The sequence below is a fragment of the Bombyx mori genome, chromosome 17, assembly GCF_030269925.1.
Source record: "Bombyx mori chromosome 17, ASM3026992v2".
In the NCBI taxonomy this organism is placed as follows: Eukaryota; Metazoa; Arthropoda; class Insecta; order Lepidoptera; family Bombycidae; genus Bombyx; species Bombyx mori.
The window spans coordinates 12,857,767-12,875,254 of NC_085123.1; the positions used below are offsets into that span (position 1 = coordinate 12,857,767).

Consider the following 17,488-nt stretch of genomic DNA (forward strand, 5'->3'; position numbering starts at 1 on the left):
TTCGTTTACAGCTCTAATTTGACTGATTTGGCAAGAAAGCGAGAAGCGAGGCTATGTGAATTGTGTTTTATTTTGTCTATTTAGTGTTTCTTCGGGTTTTAAGGGTGTAATAACAGTGGTTTATGAACTGTCTGTGAAAGCGCCCAAAAGTAAAACATGAAACAAAGTCGCTGGACGTAGCTTCTCGGGATCTTCCAAAAAATCCATTGAAAAAGTCTCAGTAAAATCTTATTTAATTTCACATTATATTATCATTTTTTTATTTTATTTTTTTCCTACCTATTCTAACTTAACCATTTTCATAATAAATACATATAAAGATTCGGATGTATGGTATGATACTTTTGCCTTTTCAGTTGGAAAAATAGAACCGCTACTCTAATTTGACAAGTAACATAAATCAGTGACGTTGACAATCCACAAACCAAATCTCAACAGTTTTAAAAATATTTAATGGAAACAGGATTATTTTTATTTAGTTTACTAAATTAAATTAAACAATTTGTTTCTGTAAGACGTTCTTTTTTGAAACTAAGTAAAAATGAGTCTTGTAGCTAATACTGGGTAAGTTTAGCAATGTTGAAAACTTTATAATTTACCTGTGCCACTTTTACAACTTTATGATGAATTTTTAGAAAACTTGCGGGCCGAACGCTGTTTATTACTGGTGCTTCTCGTGGAATTGGCAAGGCTATAGCTCTGAAAGCTGCGAAAGACGGCGCAAATGTTGTAATTGCCGCGAAAACTGCCGAACCTCATCCCAAACTACCTGGCACTATTTATACCGCTGCTGAAGAAAGTATGTTAACTAATGTACTTAAAACATATCTAAATTTTTACGTTTATAAAATTGAAGACTAGTTTGTGTTATAAAATTATTAAATTAACGATAGTTATATTTTTTGTCGAACTTGGACTTTGAACCCTTGGAGCGCATACTTCGACCTTTGGTGTTTAAATACAGAAACTAACCTTGACAATATAATGGTTTCTTGACGTGAAATATTATTACAACACTATATTGAATAAAAAACATAAAACATATAAACAACTGTAGTATCTTGAATGCTAAAAGAATTTTACTACTTAATATATAAATTGAGTCATTTCATAGCAATACTTATTTAAACTCAAATAAAAAAGCCCTATGTATTAAATATTTGCAATAATATATAAGATACATAAGGCAGTATTGATTTCAATCCTCTTTTTAGTCAGGGAATCAAACTAAATGAAACCTTAAAATCTGAGTTTTTTTTTTCAGTTGAGGCTCTTGGTGGAAAGGCATTGCCATGCATTGTTGATGTTAGAGATGAGAAACAAGTGCAGAAGGCTGTTGATGAAGCCGTGAAAAAGGTAATAATAATTGATGAAGAACTATTTCCACTAAAAAAAATATGTTATCATATTTAATTTTGTAATACTAATAATGAATATTAATAAGCTATAAAAATAAATGCAAATTGTATGCAATTTGTATGATAATAAAAAAATATATATACATTTTTGTATGCAATAAGTAAAAGTATATTTATTCAGCAGGCTACTGTCTGAAAAAATGAAAACACAAAATGCCATAATAATTATAAATTAGTTGTTTTCTAAAAATATTGGAATTTATTTTAATTTACAACAATGTGACAGGACATTAATCACATTTGTTATTAAATACATGCTTGATCGTCAACTTCAAAATAATGTTTTCAGTTCAATGGCATTGATATTCTAGTGAACAATGCATCAGCCATTTCACTAACGGGAACAGCCCAGACTGATATGAAAAGATATGATCTCATGCATAACATTAATACCAGAGGAACCTTTTTAGCGTAAGTTTTTTCTGTTTATATTATATTCTATTATGGTACCCACTTATGAATAATTTTGATTCCACTGAGAACTTTAAGGTCGTCGTGGCCTAAAGGATAAGACGTCCGGTGCATTCATGTTGAAGCGATGCACCGATTTTCAAATCCCAGGCGGGTACAAATTTTTCTAATGAAATAGGTGCTCAACAAATGTTCACAACTGACTTCCACGGTGAAAGAATAACATCGTGTAATAAAAATCAACCCCGCCAAATTATAATTTGCGTAATTACTGGTGGTAGGACCTCTTGTGAGTCCACGCGGGAAGGTACCACCGCCCTGCCTATTTCTGCCGTGAAGTAGTAAGTTTCGGTTTGAAGGGTAGGGCAGCCGTAGTAATTATACTTGAGACCTTTAGAACTTATATCTCAAGGCGCATGGCGCATTTACGTTGTAGATGTCTATGGGCTCCAGTAACCACTGGTGGTGAGCTCGTCCACCCATATAAGCAATAAAAAAAAAAAAAAAACTTACTATTCAATTTTATATTCTCAGGTCGAAGATATGTCTACCAGTTTTGAAAAATAGCAATCACGCCCACATTTTGAATCTGTCACCACCTCTTAACATGAACCCGTACTGGTAGGTAAAATTATTGATATTGGTATATGATATATGCGTTTTACGTGAAGACTTCAAATGTTATAAATTGTTAAATTGCAATATGTTCGTAGAAGACTATTTGTAATGCTATCAAAGACAGTAAAGGTCCAGGCATTCCGCATTGTGAATTTTCATTGTAGGTATGAGTAAAATTTGTATAGACCAAATATAAATAGTGCATTGTAATTCTCACAATTACAATTTGCATATAGTTAAAGTGAAACATTGTTAATAACAATTACATTTATCGAAAACATCAATTTGTAGGTTCTCAATTCATGTAGCATACACAATGGCCAAATACGGTATGTCTATGTGTGTGCTTGGCATGAGTGAAGAATTCAAACCATTCAATATCGGTGTCAACGCTCTGTGGCCAAAAACAGGTACATAACTTTGTCGTAAATAATTAATTGTAAATAAATTTATTTGGAAATTAATGTTGATAGTGCAGGTATAACAACACAACTAAGACATCTCAAGATGTGCGGCAGCACGTAATGTTGTCTATGGACTCCTGAAATCATAAGAGGCTCTTTTATTATCCGTGTACAGAGCCAAGAATACGACCCACATGATGATGAATGGTTACCGTCGCTCATAAACGTCAGCGAGGGGCACAACGAAGCCTCTGCCTACCCCTAAGAATACTCCCTGAATCTCGTCCGAAGGAGGTCACATCATAGTGCTCGGGAAAAACCGTTAAAGGGAATCTCATTCCAAAGATGGTCGTAATTGAAAGTTTGTATTGTATTATAACATAATTATCCCGTTGAAAACGTTCCCCTTGTTAACTCATAATTTTCCACATTGACTACAATAAATTCATCATAATTAAAAAAGAATACTATGATAGATTTTTATTTTGTTGTGAATGTTGAATTTTGTGGTATTTTTTTTGTAGCTATAGCAACAGCGGCCATTGAAATGTTGACCGGGGACACGTCAACAAGTCGCAAGCCTGAGATCGTTTCCGACGCGGCGTACCTCATGCTCTGCAAGTACGTAACCACGCTCCATGTTAAAAACCTAAAGAAAATTAAGTAATCTCAGAACAAAAGCACAAGCTTTAACTCCTATGGCACAGTGGTGAGACCTTTAGGCATAATTTAGAAGCAGCTATGTTAATACTTATATTGTTTTAGTAATTTGATATTTCATGACACGCAATGTATAGTTTACAAACCGGGAGGGTCAATGACCGCACTCATCTTGAGAGCTCGAAGCAGATTCTTGAATCCGCATCATAATTTGTTTGTTAAATTATAACAAGCCGACTTAACCTAATAGGTGTATGGCTCTAATAAAGAATTTAAAAAAAAATATAACATGCTCCAAGAACTTTTATACTAAGACATTTCACAAGTATTAACTTAAATAAACATGTTTATGCTCTATTCCAATTACGAAGTCCTATTTGACAAATTTTATTATTATGTTATTGTGTGTGTGAATTAATTGTTTAATGATTTAGATTTATTGTTTATTTTTTATATGATGATTAACGACCATGAACAAAACATGATCATTATTTCAAACTAGCTGACCCGGCAGACTTTTTAGTGCCTCAATCGATAAATAAAAGACCTAAACTTTTGTATAAAATTAACTTAGAACAAACAAAAGAATCCGTCGGACGGGTGACGCATCAAAGGAAAAACAAAATTGTTATTTTTATTTAATTCCGAGCATTTTCTACTTTTTAAACCTTTTCTGGACTTCCACAAATAATTCCAAAGACCAAAATTAGCCAAATCGGTCCAGCCGTTCTCCAGTTTTAGCGAGACTAACGAACAGCAATTCGTTTTTATATATAGAGATAGAAGATTATGCGAAACATGAAAAATTACGTTCTAAGAAGTGTTCAAAGGAACCTCGTAATTAGAATAGAGTATAGTGCTTAGTGTTGTTATGCAAAAAATAAATTTACTCTTTTAGAGACCCAAAAACGTATACCGGCAACTTTGCTATCGACGAAGACGTCGTGAAGGAAGCCGGCATCAAAGACTTATTACCCTATGCCTGTGATCCGAGTAAGTACTGTGTCATCACCGAAGTAGAACACAACAAAATTATCAGTTCATATTTTTTATTATAGTGCAGGTAGTTCGCACCAAAATGAGTTATTTATAAACAAAAAAATCAGGCAATGTAAGAGAAAATGTTACCAGATACTAAACTAAAATAAATAACACTATAGAGCTGTAGTGGTAAGTGGTAACATCAGACCGTCATCACCAAGCTGCTGTCTATTAATCATGTGGTGCCATAACTACTCAGCAGCATTATTTAGCTAGAAGAACAGGTAAGTACAGTTGTTGGTTCAAAATAAAATGTCAACAGAGAATGCTGATAAGCTATTACTGGACGGTTTCCTCGATGATCCGTCAGCGATGAGTCAACATCGGGCGACCGTCTCCTCCGCTTCCAGGAGGGGGTACCACACATCAGCCGTTAACTATAAAGAGAAGGTTTGTCGGAAACTGAACACGTGCTGCCATATAAAACTTTCGCAAGTGTTACCATTTTTAAAAAATTATGTTATCACTAGAAGCTTAATAAAAAAAAGCTTTTGGTAATTTCTATCCACTTAGTGCTTTCAAAACACAATGGACAAGATTCGATCTATAGTTAATTTGAAATATATTGTGAAGAATGAGTGGTCATAGGTGGCCGTGCGTTAAAATTCAAAATTGGATTTTGTTCTGTTTAAAACAAAGGCGTTTGTCCACAGGTAACGTACAGAATTTGTTACCGGACTTCTTTTTGGATGTTTCCGGGGAATCCGTTGAGCCGACCATAAAGGTGCGATCCAAATTTAAATAATAGAAATACAACGTGAATTGTCTATGACCACTGATTCTCTAGTTAGATACGAGTTACAATCAAATCCGTTTTAAAGCGAAATTTAAAATTTTGATTAAATAAATATATTTTCTCGGGAAGTAACATTTTTCGCAGTCAGAGACTTCGAGCTACAATTTTCTTAATTATACTCGTAATTATATATATCATTATTCATATGTCAATGCGAAAAAATATACTTAATTATTATATTTTTATTGCCTTTGTAGGCAGACAAGCATACGGCTCTCCTGATGGTGAGTGGTTACCGTCGCCCATGGACTTCAGCAATGCCAGGGGCAGAGTCGAGCCGCTGCCTACTTCTTAATAATCTCCACATGCCTCGTTTGAAGAAGGACGTGTCATAGCGCTCGGGAAACACCGTGGAGGGAAGCTCATTCCATAGCCAGATGGTACGTGGCAAAAAAGTCCTCTGGAAGCGCACTGAGGATGGATGCAGTGGCTCCAGGTAGTATGGATGAACTCTACTCCTGTGGCGGGCGGTGCGATGATAAAAACGAGATGTTGGTATCATCTCGAACAATTCAAAATTCAAAACAAATATTGATTTTTATCCGTATGTTTCATTATATTCTCGTTCAGGAATCCGACACCGCAGGCGAAATCCCAGCGCTGTTTTCATTGATCGGTAAAAACCTGAGCGCCGACTTAGTGAAGAAGACTCAAGCCGTATTCCAGTTCAACGTCAAAGGTGAACGATTACGCAATTAAATGTCAAAGTGACATGACAGCAAACCGTTTTTTCTCCTAAATATAAAGAGCACAGGGTTTTACACGTGTAAGTTTTACAGTAAAAATATGCTTTTTTTGGTTTTTTTCGAACTAATGAGAGTGTTGAGTGATTGGCCAGGACTGTGGGGCCTTTAAAGTTCAGTACGCGTCGAAGGAAAACTTTACTTAACTCAAATAAAAATAGAATAATACCGAGGACAAACTTATCGTTACAATAATATTATCTGTTCACTATGTTCTGTGGGACCTCGGGGAACGAAGCTGAATGCTTAAATTTTAAATTATTTCCTAGCTGATCCAGCAGACTTCGTAGTGCCTCAATCTATAAATAAAAGACCTAAACTTTTGTATCAAATAAACTTAAAACAAACAAAAAGAATCCGTCCGACGGGGGACACATCAAAGGAAAAACAAAATTGTTATTTTTATTTAATTCCGACCATTTTCATATTTATCTACCTTTTAAACCTTCTCTGGACTTCCGCAAGTAATTCAAGACCAAAATTAGCCAAATCGGTCCAGCCGCTCTCGAGTTTTAGCGAGACTAACGAACAGCAATTCATTTATATATATATAGATTTATAACAATGATTTATTGTCCGTCCAGCATTTGTGAGAGGTCACATGCGTGGGAAAATGAAATAAAGTCGAGTCGGAGTGGGACTTCCAAACAGCCTACTTAGTCAAATCTAATCATTTTACTGCGACTATTACGTTCGATCTCATCTTATATTATTTTATTTCATCCCAATTCATTAAAACGTCAATCATCTCATATCTAATCCATATCATTCTTCATAAAATAGAATTTGTATAATAAGCATGATTAAAATAATCGAACATTTAAAAAAAAAACTCGATTCTAATATCAATGGCATCGCAAGTAGCTCATTATCAAAATGAAAAATGAGAAAAGTATAATATAGTCATAGTGCGACAATTTTTTATATGAATGTGGTGGAATCTGCTTATTGCGTCGTTACTATTACTAGTAAATAAAAGACAGGTATTTTTTAGGGAACTTGACATAGCTCTTCTTATAACTAGAGGTCCCGTAGTAGTCGAAATTCGACTATAATTAATTGTAATTGTATGTTTGTACACTATTATGATTGTATTTTATACTTCTATAATCACAAATTTCGCCAAGACTACACTATAAAAAATATTAACAAAGGCAAACAATATTTAATCTATTCTCAATTTGACAACAAACGTAAAGAACAAAAGTTTGACAATAAATAGTATGCATGCGTGTGTGCGTCAAATACATGGTATGTAGCATAGATTATACACTTAATATATTCGAGATAGATGCGCAACTCTCATTTTTACTTTTGCTTTAGTTAAAGCCCGGTCCAGCAGGCGTCGCTACGGTCGATTATTAGTCTCCCTACCCCCCACCAGGTGGCTTTTTTAGTATTTTTAATATTTTTAATAACTCTCTTTATGAAAAAATCTTATCGTTTAGAATCGCTGAAATTCCCGGTAGTACTTATGAGATATTAAGGAATGTTTGATTGTGTTCAGCATTCTAATCGATAAGATCTTTTCATACAGAGAGAAAACAGTTTTTTAAAATAAAAAGCTGTAATTCTCTGTAAGCTATTTAATTTCCCTATATTACAAACAATTTTCTGTTAAAAGATTGTATGAACGTACAATTGTATAAAATTTCGAATAACAATAACTCCTCTAGAATAATCCTACTAGCGTACACATTAAATCGAAAGTTATCTAAAAGTTAATTAAGTCTAGATAATCAAATCATTCAATGTCACTTAAGTCATTTGTGCGAAATATAAACATGTCAGCTTTCCATTACAAACATAGTAGACAATTTGAATTAAATTTAATAAATTTGTTTCTTAACTATAGCAGTTCTTGCTTAAAGTTGATCGTGACAGATCATGACCTTGTATGAAAATATTACATCTATAAACACTACCTATGCTTCGTCATACAATAATTGTCATTTATACTAGCATTGTAGAGATAATACACACACTAAAGTGAATACTAAATTATTCTTAGCATTCTTATAAACATTTAGAAATTTAAGAAACGATTAACCCACAATCATGTTCATAACATGTGACATTTTGTTCTGCACAAACGTTTTATTACATGATTTGAAAAACAAAAAAAAAACAAAAAAATTTAAAAAAATGTAATGATGATTTAAAGTACTCTTAAATATTGATAGTTTGTACTTAATGACGCTTATAGTAATCTTAGACATGATTACATTAGTTATACTTTTATTCCCTATCTAAATTATTTCTATTCTGACGTTTCTGATGCTTTAGCTTTGGTAATACTAGATGAAACAAACAGCAGATTGAAAGAAAATCATCTTAAAGTTAATTACATTCATTACAAACCATTAGTTTACATTTTGTTACAAAAGAAACTGGTGTTCGTTACATGCAAATGAAATATAAACATACACATGCAAACATAAAATGTAAATTTATCTTTTAATCCAAATTAAATGTACATTAATATTACATCTAAATAATAGAAAGGGTTTCGAAAATTTTTATTGCACTCAACAGCAGACGAACACGCAACCCGGCCCATGATAAGTGGTCACCAGTGCTTATAAACTTCAGCAGTGCCATAGGGGTTGCTGTCTATCACTTAAGTTTTAATAAATTATTAATATACTCAGTCACAAGCATATTGATTTCACATAATGAAAATGTAAGAAACATAATCATGTTTGGGCATTTTCATTTATATCTGCTCATACAGAAAACACAACTTAGCAAATATATTCCACAGTTAATCTAAATAATTGCAAATAATGCTTTTAAAGACCGTTGACTTTTGATCATTAATTAAAATCATCTTCTCGTAGAATTTACAAAAGGTTATTTACAAAAAATTATATCAGTATTTTCATATATTACTAACTTACTAATTACAACTATTCAAACGTAATACTATAACTATAAGAACTGAACAACCTATTTTAAAACAAAATTGGCATCAATTTAGTTCTTATGAACTATTTCAAAAAGTCGTCGTGGCCTAACGGATAAGACGTCCGGTGCATTCGTGTTGAGCGATGCACCGGTGTTCGAATCCCGCAGGCGGGTACCAATTTTTCTAATGAAATACGTACTCAACAAATGTTCACGATTGATTTCCACGGTGAAGGAATAACATCGTGTAATAAAAATGAAACCCGCAAAATTATAATTTGCGTAATTACTGGTGGTAGGACCTCTTGTGAGTCCGCACGGGTAGGTACCACCACCCTGCCTATTTCTGCCGTGAAGCAGTAATGCGTTTCGGTTTGAAGGGTGGGGCAGCCGTTGTAACTATAATTGAGACCTTAGAACTTATATCTCAAGGTGGGTGGCGCATTTACGTTGTAGATGTCTATGGGCTCCAGTAACCACTTAACATCAGGTGGGCTGTGAGCTCGTCCACTCATCTAAGCAATTAAAAAAAAAAAAAAAAAAAATTTCAATTATTAATTTATCAATTATAAACATATTTAAAAAAAATTAAGATCCCTTGAGAGTTCACGTTCCTTGCTGAATCAGTTTCTCTTCTGAAACAGAGAAACAAAGTATCTTAAGTATGTAACAAATATTGAAAAAATACGACCATGAAAAATTTAGTGTTAATGTAATCTTACTTACAAATTAATATATTACATAACACGTTCTGGTTCAAATATAGTGCATCAATCTTTTCATGTTTCAGACATTTTAGTGCTCCTTATAATTTTTCCATAAAATTTTGTCATTATCAAACCTTTGTCTACAAAAATAAAAACATTATTTTATATTGGGTAGAAGGATGAACGTGGTCACAGGCCACTTGGTGTAACTTAGTTATCAAACACCAGGAAACAAAACGTGAATGCCATCATCTAACTTTGGATGTGAGATCAATTGTGCTGTATTTTATTTAAACAGGAAAGCATGACTGATTGATCATTCCAAAAAACTAGTTCGGGCCCACTTGACAATAAGCATATAATATGCTGAGTTGCAAAACATAAATACTTCTACCCACTAGAGACAATTTTATTATCTGAGGTGTGTGTGTGATAGTACGAGACTTAATACCGACTGTTTTGATCAAAACTTAACATATATGATAGCTAGGCAGCAGAAATAGGAAGGACCATTAGTTGGTGCTAATTCATTTAATTATATTATGAATAATAATTCTGTTAGCAAATAATATACCGGGAAAATAGTGTAAACTCACCGTTATCAAGGCATCCGAAATAGCATTTCATTTTCGATCTTCGAGGCATGCTGATTTTTAATAATAAACATTCTGTAAGAAATGAAAATAGTTACACAGGCTTACGAAACGCTAACGAAGAAAAAAGTATTGGAGCCAAGTTATGTCTAAAGAGAATTCAAAACAGAGTTTCTCAATGTCTAATCGTCTAATATTCTCATAAAGCTAAAAGTTGCTCTAAATTAATACTACAACGTAAAATAACTCACACCAAGACAAAAAAAAACGATTTAAAAAATTAAATCGTTACGACATTTTGAAAACTTTTTTTTTTTTGAGATTGTTTTACGGCCCTGGAATTTTGAAAACTTCAAAGCAGTGTTTCCACTTACGTTTTTTTTAACACATTTTACCCTAGTTTCTTTTGAATTTACCCTAAAATTTCCTAGACAACTTTCATAAATCCTTTATATAGAAAGCGTAAATAAAATACAGAAAATAAACCACAGCATATTATTTAATGTAGGTATATATAATATAAACGCCCCCAGAAGATCATAGATCTATAGAATTAGAATTTTCAAGGAAGTCGACGCATTGCTTTTATATTCTTTTGCTGCACAACCTAACACTGTTCGGTTCTAAAATTGAGCAATTGTTTGCTGGCAAAGTTGGGAACTTTCTATGAAGCAAGCCGTTCAGGGTTTCATTAGAAAGCCTGTTTCTTTTGTCAGTTTTTAAATTTGAGAACACTGAATAATCTTTCCACCTCAGTCTTTGAAGAAGGAACTGCTAGCAAAAGTGAAATGACAATTACAAGGTTTTCGTAAATGAAATTACCATGATAATCTTTCATGGTACATGAAGTACCTGTATATTACAATACAAGTAAGTTCTGGTGACATCAACGAAAATAGGTTAATAAAAATTTGGCGGATTATACTTATTGGGATTCTGGGGAATCCCTAAGAAAAAGCAGTGGCTTAATCTATGATTTACTTTACTAGAGGGTTACTGTTGAATCAAACCTTTATAGTTTTTATACACAACTCTGTTTTATTCTTTTACTTGTCAACTCGACTTAATGTCATTCTCTCTCCATAAAATAAAATGTTCATTGTTTTACTTTAATTATCGTTTATTTTAAAATTCACAACAGTTACTAGTATAGGCTTTGCTTTTTACCCCGAAATATCCTAAATCCTGGTATTTTTTAAATTGTCTTTATCATCCAAAATATCAGCTATTTTTCCCTAAAAAAGGGAGAATTCCCTAAAAGTGGAAGCACTGCTTCAAAGTACGCTAACATTTTTTATTGAGTCAGAACTCGTATCTGCCATCTAGTGAGTTTATTAGTTCATTAAGGCCAAAACGTTTCAAAAATGACCTCGCCGGTTCCTAAAGATGGCGCTAGTTGAATGTTCTTTTCCTTTGTATGGGAGTTGCACCCCCCTGGTATGTAGTGTGTGTAATGTTTTCTTTATTGATTTAATGTATCTTTTATGCATTATTTAAAAAAAATATTAGCATTGTGCACTTCTTCTCTATATTCTCTATAAGTGTGGAAATTTTCACACTCCTCCGTCCGCGCAATTTTCGTAAAAAGGGATACAAAGTTTTTGCTTCACGTAATGATATATTCATACGATATTTTAAATAATTTAAAAACAATTAAAAATATACAGATCAATAATAAGAAAATGGAACACAAACCCAAGAAATATTTCACTAAACTAAAGAGAAGAAAGATCAGCTTTACATAGTAACTTACAACGTCAGAACTTAATAATGAAACAGCTGTTATTCTTTAGAGGAGGCCTTCACCTTCACTGGGGGAGGGGTCCATGCAAACTAACTTCTATATATTTTTTACAACGTTGTCTAGATTTATACTTTTGTAAGGAAACGGAAGGGAGAGAGAAGGAAAGCAAATTAAGTGAAACACGTGTAATAACATCAGTACTTTGTTTCTTCTTCTCTTTTCTTCTTTATATTTAAAATATGTATGCAACCTACTATTTGTATGGAATAAAAGGCTTATAAAATATAAAATAAAAAAATATACAGATGAAGTAGATGATGAAATTAAAAGAACTTTTTCTTCATACTGATACGTTTGCATGAACGAGTCCATGACCTGGTATTACGTGGTTACTGAAGTCCATAGTCATCACAACGTGAATGTCGCCACCCTAGAAAAACTGTCGCTAGGGATTGGCAATACTAGCTACCAAGTTCATTAATACCAATATTCCTTAAGTTAGCATGCACATAATTTGAAATTCCAATTTCAAACCTTCTAACAGGTAAAGAAGAGGGAGTGTGGCATATCGACCTCAAGAACGGCGAGGGTACGTGCGGGCAGGGCGAGCCCAAGAACCCTCCGGACGCGACTCTGACGATGGACGGGAAGAACTTCACTGACATGTTCGCGGGTCAGTACAAAGTACTAATTTTTTTTTTTTTTGCTTAGATGGGTGGACGATCTCACAGCCCACCTGGTGTAAAGTGGTTACTGGAGCCCATAGACATCTGCAACGTAAATGCGCCACCCACCTTGAGATATAAGTTCTAAGGTCTCAGTATAGTTAGAAATAGGCAAGGGAACTTAAGAGACTACGACCAGTAAATGCCAGTCTAAGCCCGTTGAGTTTCTTGCTGTATCTTCTCAGCGGGTCGCTATTCCGATCCGGTAGTAGTATCATTCGCGAATCCGGTGTTGGCATTTAAATTGTGACGTGATCTCCAGCAATATGACCACTCTACTTGAATATAGTATTGCGCTTTTATACCCGCTTTAAGTCCCGGGATAAAGCATCGAAACTTCAACCAGTTGCGTGATGCTTTTCTGAATCTAAAGCTCTGAACGTTGGATTTTTATTAAATGAAATTAACAATAAAAAAATATTACAGTAACGTTAAATAACAATGTAATAATTATATGTAATATATTCTATATTATTTGTGTCTGTGTTAGCGTCCAATAATTGGACCATACAGGCGTTTTACCCTCATTTGATCTGTCACACAATGGAAAGGTTAAACTTAGCAGTATTTTAGTCTATTAATTTTGTTATAAAAAAAACGGACATTATATTTAATTGATTGAACGTCGTCGCTGATATTGTTAGTATCAAAGGTATTTATATCAGGTCGTCAGGTGATTTATCAAAATATTGATTTGATATGTTATTGGTTTTTCATTCTGTATAATTATTATAATATGTTATTCTAGGAAAACTAAAACCGACGACAGCCTTCATGATGGGAAAACTGAAAATCAAAGGTGATCTACAAAAGGCAATGAAGCTTGAAAAGATGATGCAGTCGTTGAAGAAGAAAGCTTAGTTTTTGTAAAGCAATGTTGCCAGTGCAATAATCGATAGCTGCGCGATGCTAATCAGAAATGTAATGAAATTAAAAAATATATTATATATAAATATAGATTTAGAGCTAAGAATTTTATTTTGTTAAGATTAAAAAGATATATTTATGACACGTTTAATTTAATATTATTGGCGTATTTTGAGCTCTTCAATAAGTAATCGTTTTGTAAGTCCAAGAACAGATTATGAACATTTTTCTAATAGGTAACTATTACTTTAACTGTACTGTTAAAGATCTAAATTGAAAGGAATTTAAAATGGAAAAATTGTAATGCATAAAGCAAAATGAAATAAGTAAAAGTCCAAATAGGGTTCAAAACGTTAGAGCTTAACGACTTTTTCAATGAGTAAATTTGATACAAAACACGTATTTGCTAATGAACCAAGAAACAAATGTCTAGGATGTGGTATAAGAATTGACATCATGTTCGCTATCTACACTTGAGGCACTGCCTCCTGTGACAAATTGGATGCAAGACGAAGCATAAAAAAACCTTGGAATGTAGCTTTTACACATTTGTTCTATGTAGTCCATAAATCGCTTAAAATATAGGTATAAAAAAACTTTTGTTATATAATGAAATTCACTTCAGGTGCAGAAACGAATGTTACTATAAAATATAATAAAAACAAGTCTTATATTGTTATAAATTCAAAAATGAATATTTATTTTTAAATACCAAAACAAATGTTATAGAATACATTAAATTTTTTTTTTTTCTATTTTATGTTTCAATTACCTTTGTTAAATTTTAAGTTTGTGTGTTCAAAATATCAGTGCCTTATCGGACGCTTCTAAACAGAATTAATAATGTAAGAAAGGTAGGCTTAAACATAACGTACTACAATCATTTTAGTATCAAATTTTGTATTTGTAAATAAATAAATTTCTCTTTTTAATTTAATTAATTATTTTTAATAACCAGTACTCCCCAGCGTAATGTTGATCTATAAAAAAAAACAAAATGAGTGTTTTTATGTTTCGTCCTTCCGTGCGTTTCTAAACCACTCATCCGATTGTGATGAAACTTTGTACATTATGTTTGCACGTCATTACGGATCCATCTAGATCCAATAACCTTTGCATTAGACGCCTTCAGCTCTAATAGAAGCAGGCTTAGGGACCCCGGTAACCGTACTCGTCGAACTCGACAAAGAGGTCGACGTGCAACCTAACCCATGCATCAGCCCGTTGAGTTTCTCGCCGGATCTTCTCAGCGGGTCGCGATTCCGATCCGGTAGTAGATTCATTCGCGAAGCAATTGCTCTTGAGTTGTCAGGTCTCCTCCGGAGGCGCTCGGGCAGTTGTTAGCAAATCCCACCCCTCCTGGCTGAGCCTTTGCTCGCCCACCTGTCCTGGTGAAACTGGAAAGGCCTTCGGGCCTCCAGTAATCTTTCAATCATAAAAAAAAACATTATGTTTGAAGGATTGCTTTCCAGTTTCACCAGGACAGATAGAGGAGCAAAGGCTCAGCCAGGAAGGGTACATAACTTGGTACAGTTGTCGATGGCACTAAATGTAAGCTTTCGGATTATACACATTATACTACCATTACCTTACGATAGGTTGCGACTAATGAGTGCGTAGTGCGAGCGAGTCTGTCTCACTAGTTGCCTGAAATGAATAAATAACCTGATCTATACTATGATTGGTAAGTACGTGAAAACCGGAAAAATAATTTAATAGCATGTGTCTCATGCTATCTATATTACTATATTTTCAATTTAATAGTTTGCTGCATTCGAAGGCAGAGCGCATTGTATACAGCCCCACACCCCCGATCACCCTCTTACCAAACTATTTCCTGGGTCAGGAAGGTGAAGTACCTGGGAGTTACCCTGGATGCATCTATGACATTCCGCCCGCATATTAAAACAGTCAGCGATCGTGCCGCGTTTATTCTCGGCAGACTTTACCGTCGTCGCCCTAGACACGTCCTTACGGATCCATCAGATCCAATAACTCTTGCCTCTACTCATATTTGTATGGAATGGGATCGTTTGCCTACTTTGCCGCTAAGGGTGCTGTTCCAACTGCATACAAAATTGGGCTAACTTTTACGCTATCGAGAACGTTAAAAAACTCGCACTAAGCACACTGATGGATCCACCCGATTCACTCTCGCTGTTGACGGACGTTACTAGTTCTAACGTTAGCACCAGCAAGAGCACAGGTCACCGCATTCGACAGAGCTCGTGAAAGACTTAACTTTAACCCACAGTAACAGCTTCCTTGGTGTCTCGTCGGATCTTAGTTAGCTATGATTCAGATTTGATGGCAAAAGCATTAGTGACGCAGCTGTCTTTTAGCTAATAAGGATCTTTCGTCATCATCACCCGACTTAATAAAACTGAGAAGCACCCATGGTAATAAACGATACCACCATGCAGAAAAATTTAAGATTTTGAATGATGCAACATTTACTTACTGATATTAATAACGCTATTTTACTGATTGATATTGTTGCTAAGGAATTCAACTTTAACAAAAAGGTCTAACCAAAAAAAACAAAAACAAATCTCAATGTACATTTAATAGTCAGTGGTAAACACCAGATTTTAAGTCCTTTCTAGTTCAAGGTCGGAAATAATTGTATGTAAATTAAATACAACAGTACGGTTTTGTTACAAGTTTTAATATTACATCAGTAAATATAAGAATAACAACTAATAGCAAGCGATAACCTTGTTATCACTGATGTTGAAATTTCGCGCCCAACGAAGATCGTTTGTTGTTAGGTTATGTGGCTCAGTATTCCGTCAGCTGTCAACTTGTTTGTAGTATTTATAGGACTTTAACGTAAAATTTGTGAAATAAATTCGATAAAATGACCACAATTGACGCCCCTGTTGAATTGCAAAATACCGAATACTGTAATTACCGGTCACCTTTGAGTACACGATATGCCTCCAAAGAAATGCAGTACAATTTCAGTGACCAAAAGAAATTTTCGACTTGGCGTAAACTCTGGATTTATTTGGCTAAAGCTGAAAAGGTAAGTTTAGTTTCGTATAATTACAAGTTAAAATTGAATACGCGGTGCTATACCTCAATACATTATTATAGTTTAATTTATTGTATTAAATAATTTATTGTTCTCAAGAAGCTATCAGGTTCATTAATATATTGAGAATTGCAAATGTTATGTTCCTAGAATATCAGAATTTTTTATCATATTTTTTAAATATTTAAGATACTAAGTAATTTGTTTGAAATTCATCGATCTTTTTTAAAATGTAAATAAATTTCGTTACTCTGTCGTAAATTGCGCTTGAAACGTGTGACAAATGTCAGAGCGACGGTTCTAGAGTAGGGACGATGTCGAAAATCGATTTTACTGTTAGTAACCAATTATTCCACTTGAAATCGTTCAATCAACTCGAAATACTTATTGCAATCATCAATAGCGATTGTTCCAGCCTCCTAACGCCTTGATGATTCACTGTGCTCGGCTTTCGACTTAGAAATTGATAAGGGCCGTATTGGTATCGGTCTCGCTTTCAAATGAAGAAAATGAAAATCAACCCCACTAAAAACATGTTTCCCAGATTTTGTGACGTTGCTGGTCGAATTGACGTTGACCATACTAGCTAATGCAATATTTCGTGTCCAGTTACTGGGAAACGTACGAGGCTATCATCATTACCCTTTTATCGTTATCATTTTCACTCACAGACTATGGAATAGGAAAGACGAAAAAAGATTCAAGCCAAGCGTACGATATTCTGAGTCCATTCCAACAAAGAGCTAAATCTACCAACAAGGACAAAGCGTTATCTATACTATCTATACTAATATTATAAAGAGGTGAGATTTGTTTG

General features: G+C 34.0%; 2 protein-coding genes and 1 long non-coding RNA gene across 6 annotated transcripts in view; 2 read left to right on the forward strand and 1 right to left on the reverse strand.

Annotated features, from left to right (window-relative positions):
- Positions 1-380: 380 nt before the first annotated feature.
- Positions 381-14,571, forward strand: LOC732974 (hydroxysteroid dehydrogenase). Of its 4 annotated transcripts, none has more exons than XR_009975270.1 (13): positions 386-564; positions 636-799; positions 1,265-1,356; positions 1,708-1,829; positions 2,364-2,450; positions 2,739-2,857; positions 3,376-3,472; positions 4,410-4,504; positions 4,815-4,942; positions 5,919-6,027; positions 12,587-12,715; positions 13,516-13,960; positions 14,260-14,571. XR_009975270.1 is itself a non-coding variant. In XM_012695749.4 (12 exons), exons 1-12 carry the CDS (start codon positions 542-544, stop codon positions 13,626-13,628), a joined length of 1,278 nt encoding a protein of 425 aa, XP_012551203.1. In that variant the 5' UTR covers positions 381-541; the 3' UTR covers positions 13,629-14,571.
- On the reverse strand, positions 7,663-11,193 carry LOC134200467 (uncharacterized). The gene is made up of 3 exons (XR_009975419.1): positions 10,302-11,193; positions 9,725-9,845; positions 7,663-9,633 (listed from the first exon to the last, which is right to left on the reverse strand). It is a non-coding gene; the product is annotated as an uncharacterized LOC134200467 (long non-coding RNA).
- Positions 14,572-16,291: 1,720 nt separating the features above from the next.
- LOC101737927 (adenylosuccinate lyase) overlaps positions 16,292-17,488 on the forward strand; it is a 63,805-nt gene continuing 62,608 nt past the window's right edge. Inside the window, exon 1 of the mRNA XM_004932506.5 lies at positions 16,292-16,662. Within this exon, the coding sequence (XP_004932563.3) occupies positions 16,495-16,662 (168 nt within the window). The 5' untranslated portion in view covers positions 16,292-16,494. The remainder of the gene's footprint in view (positions 16,663-17,488) is intronic.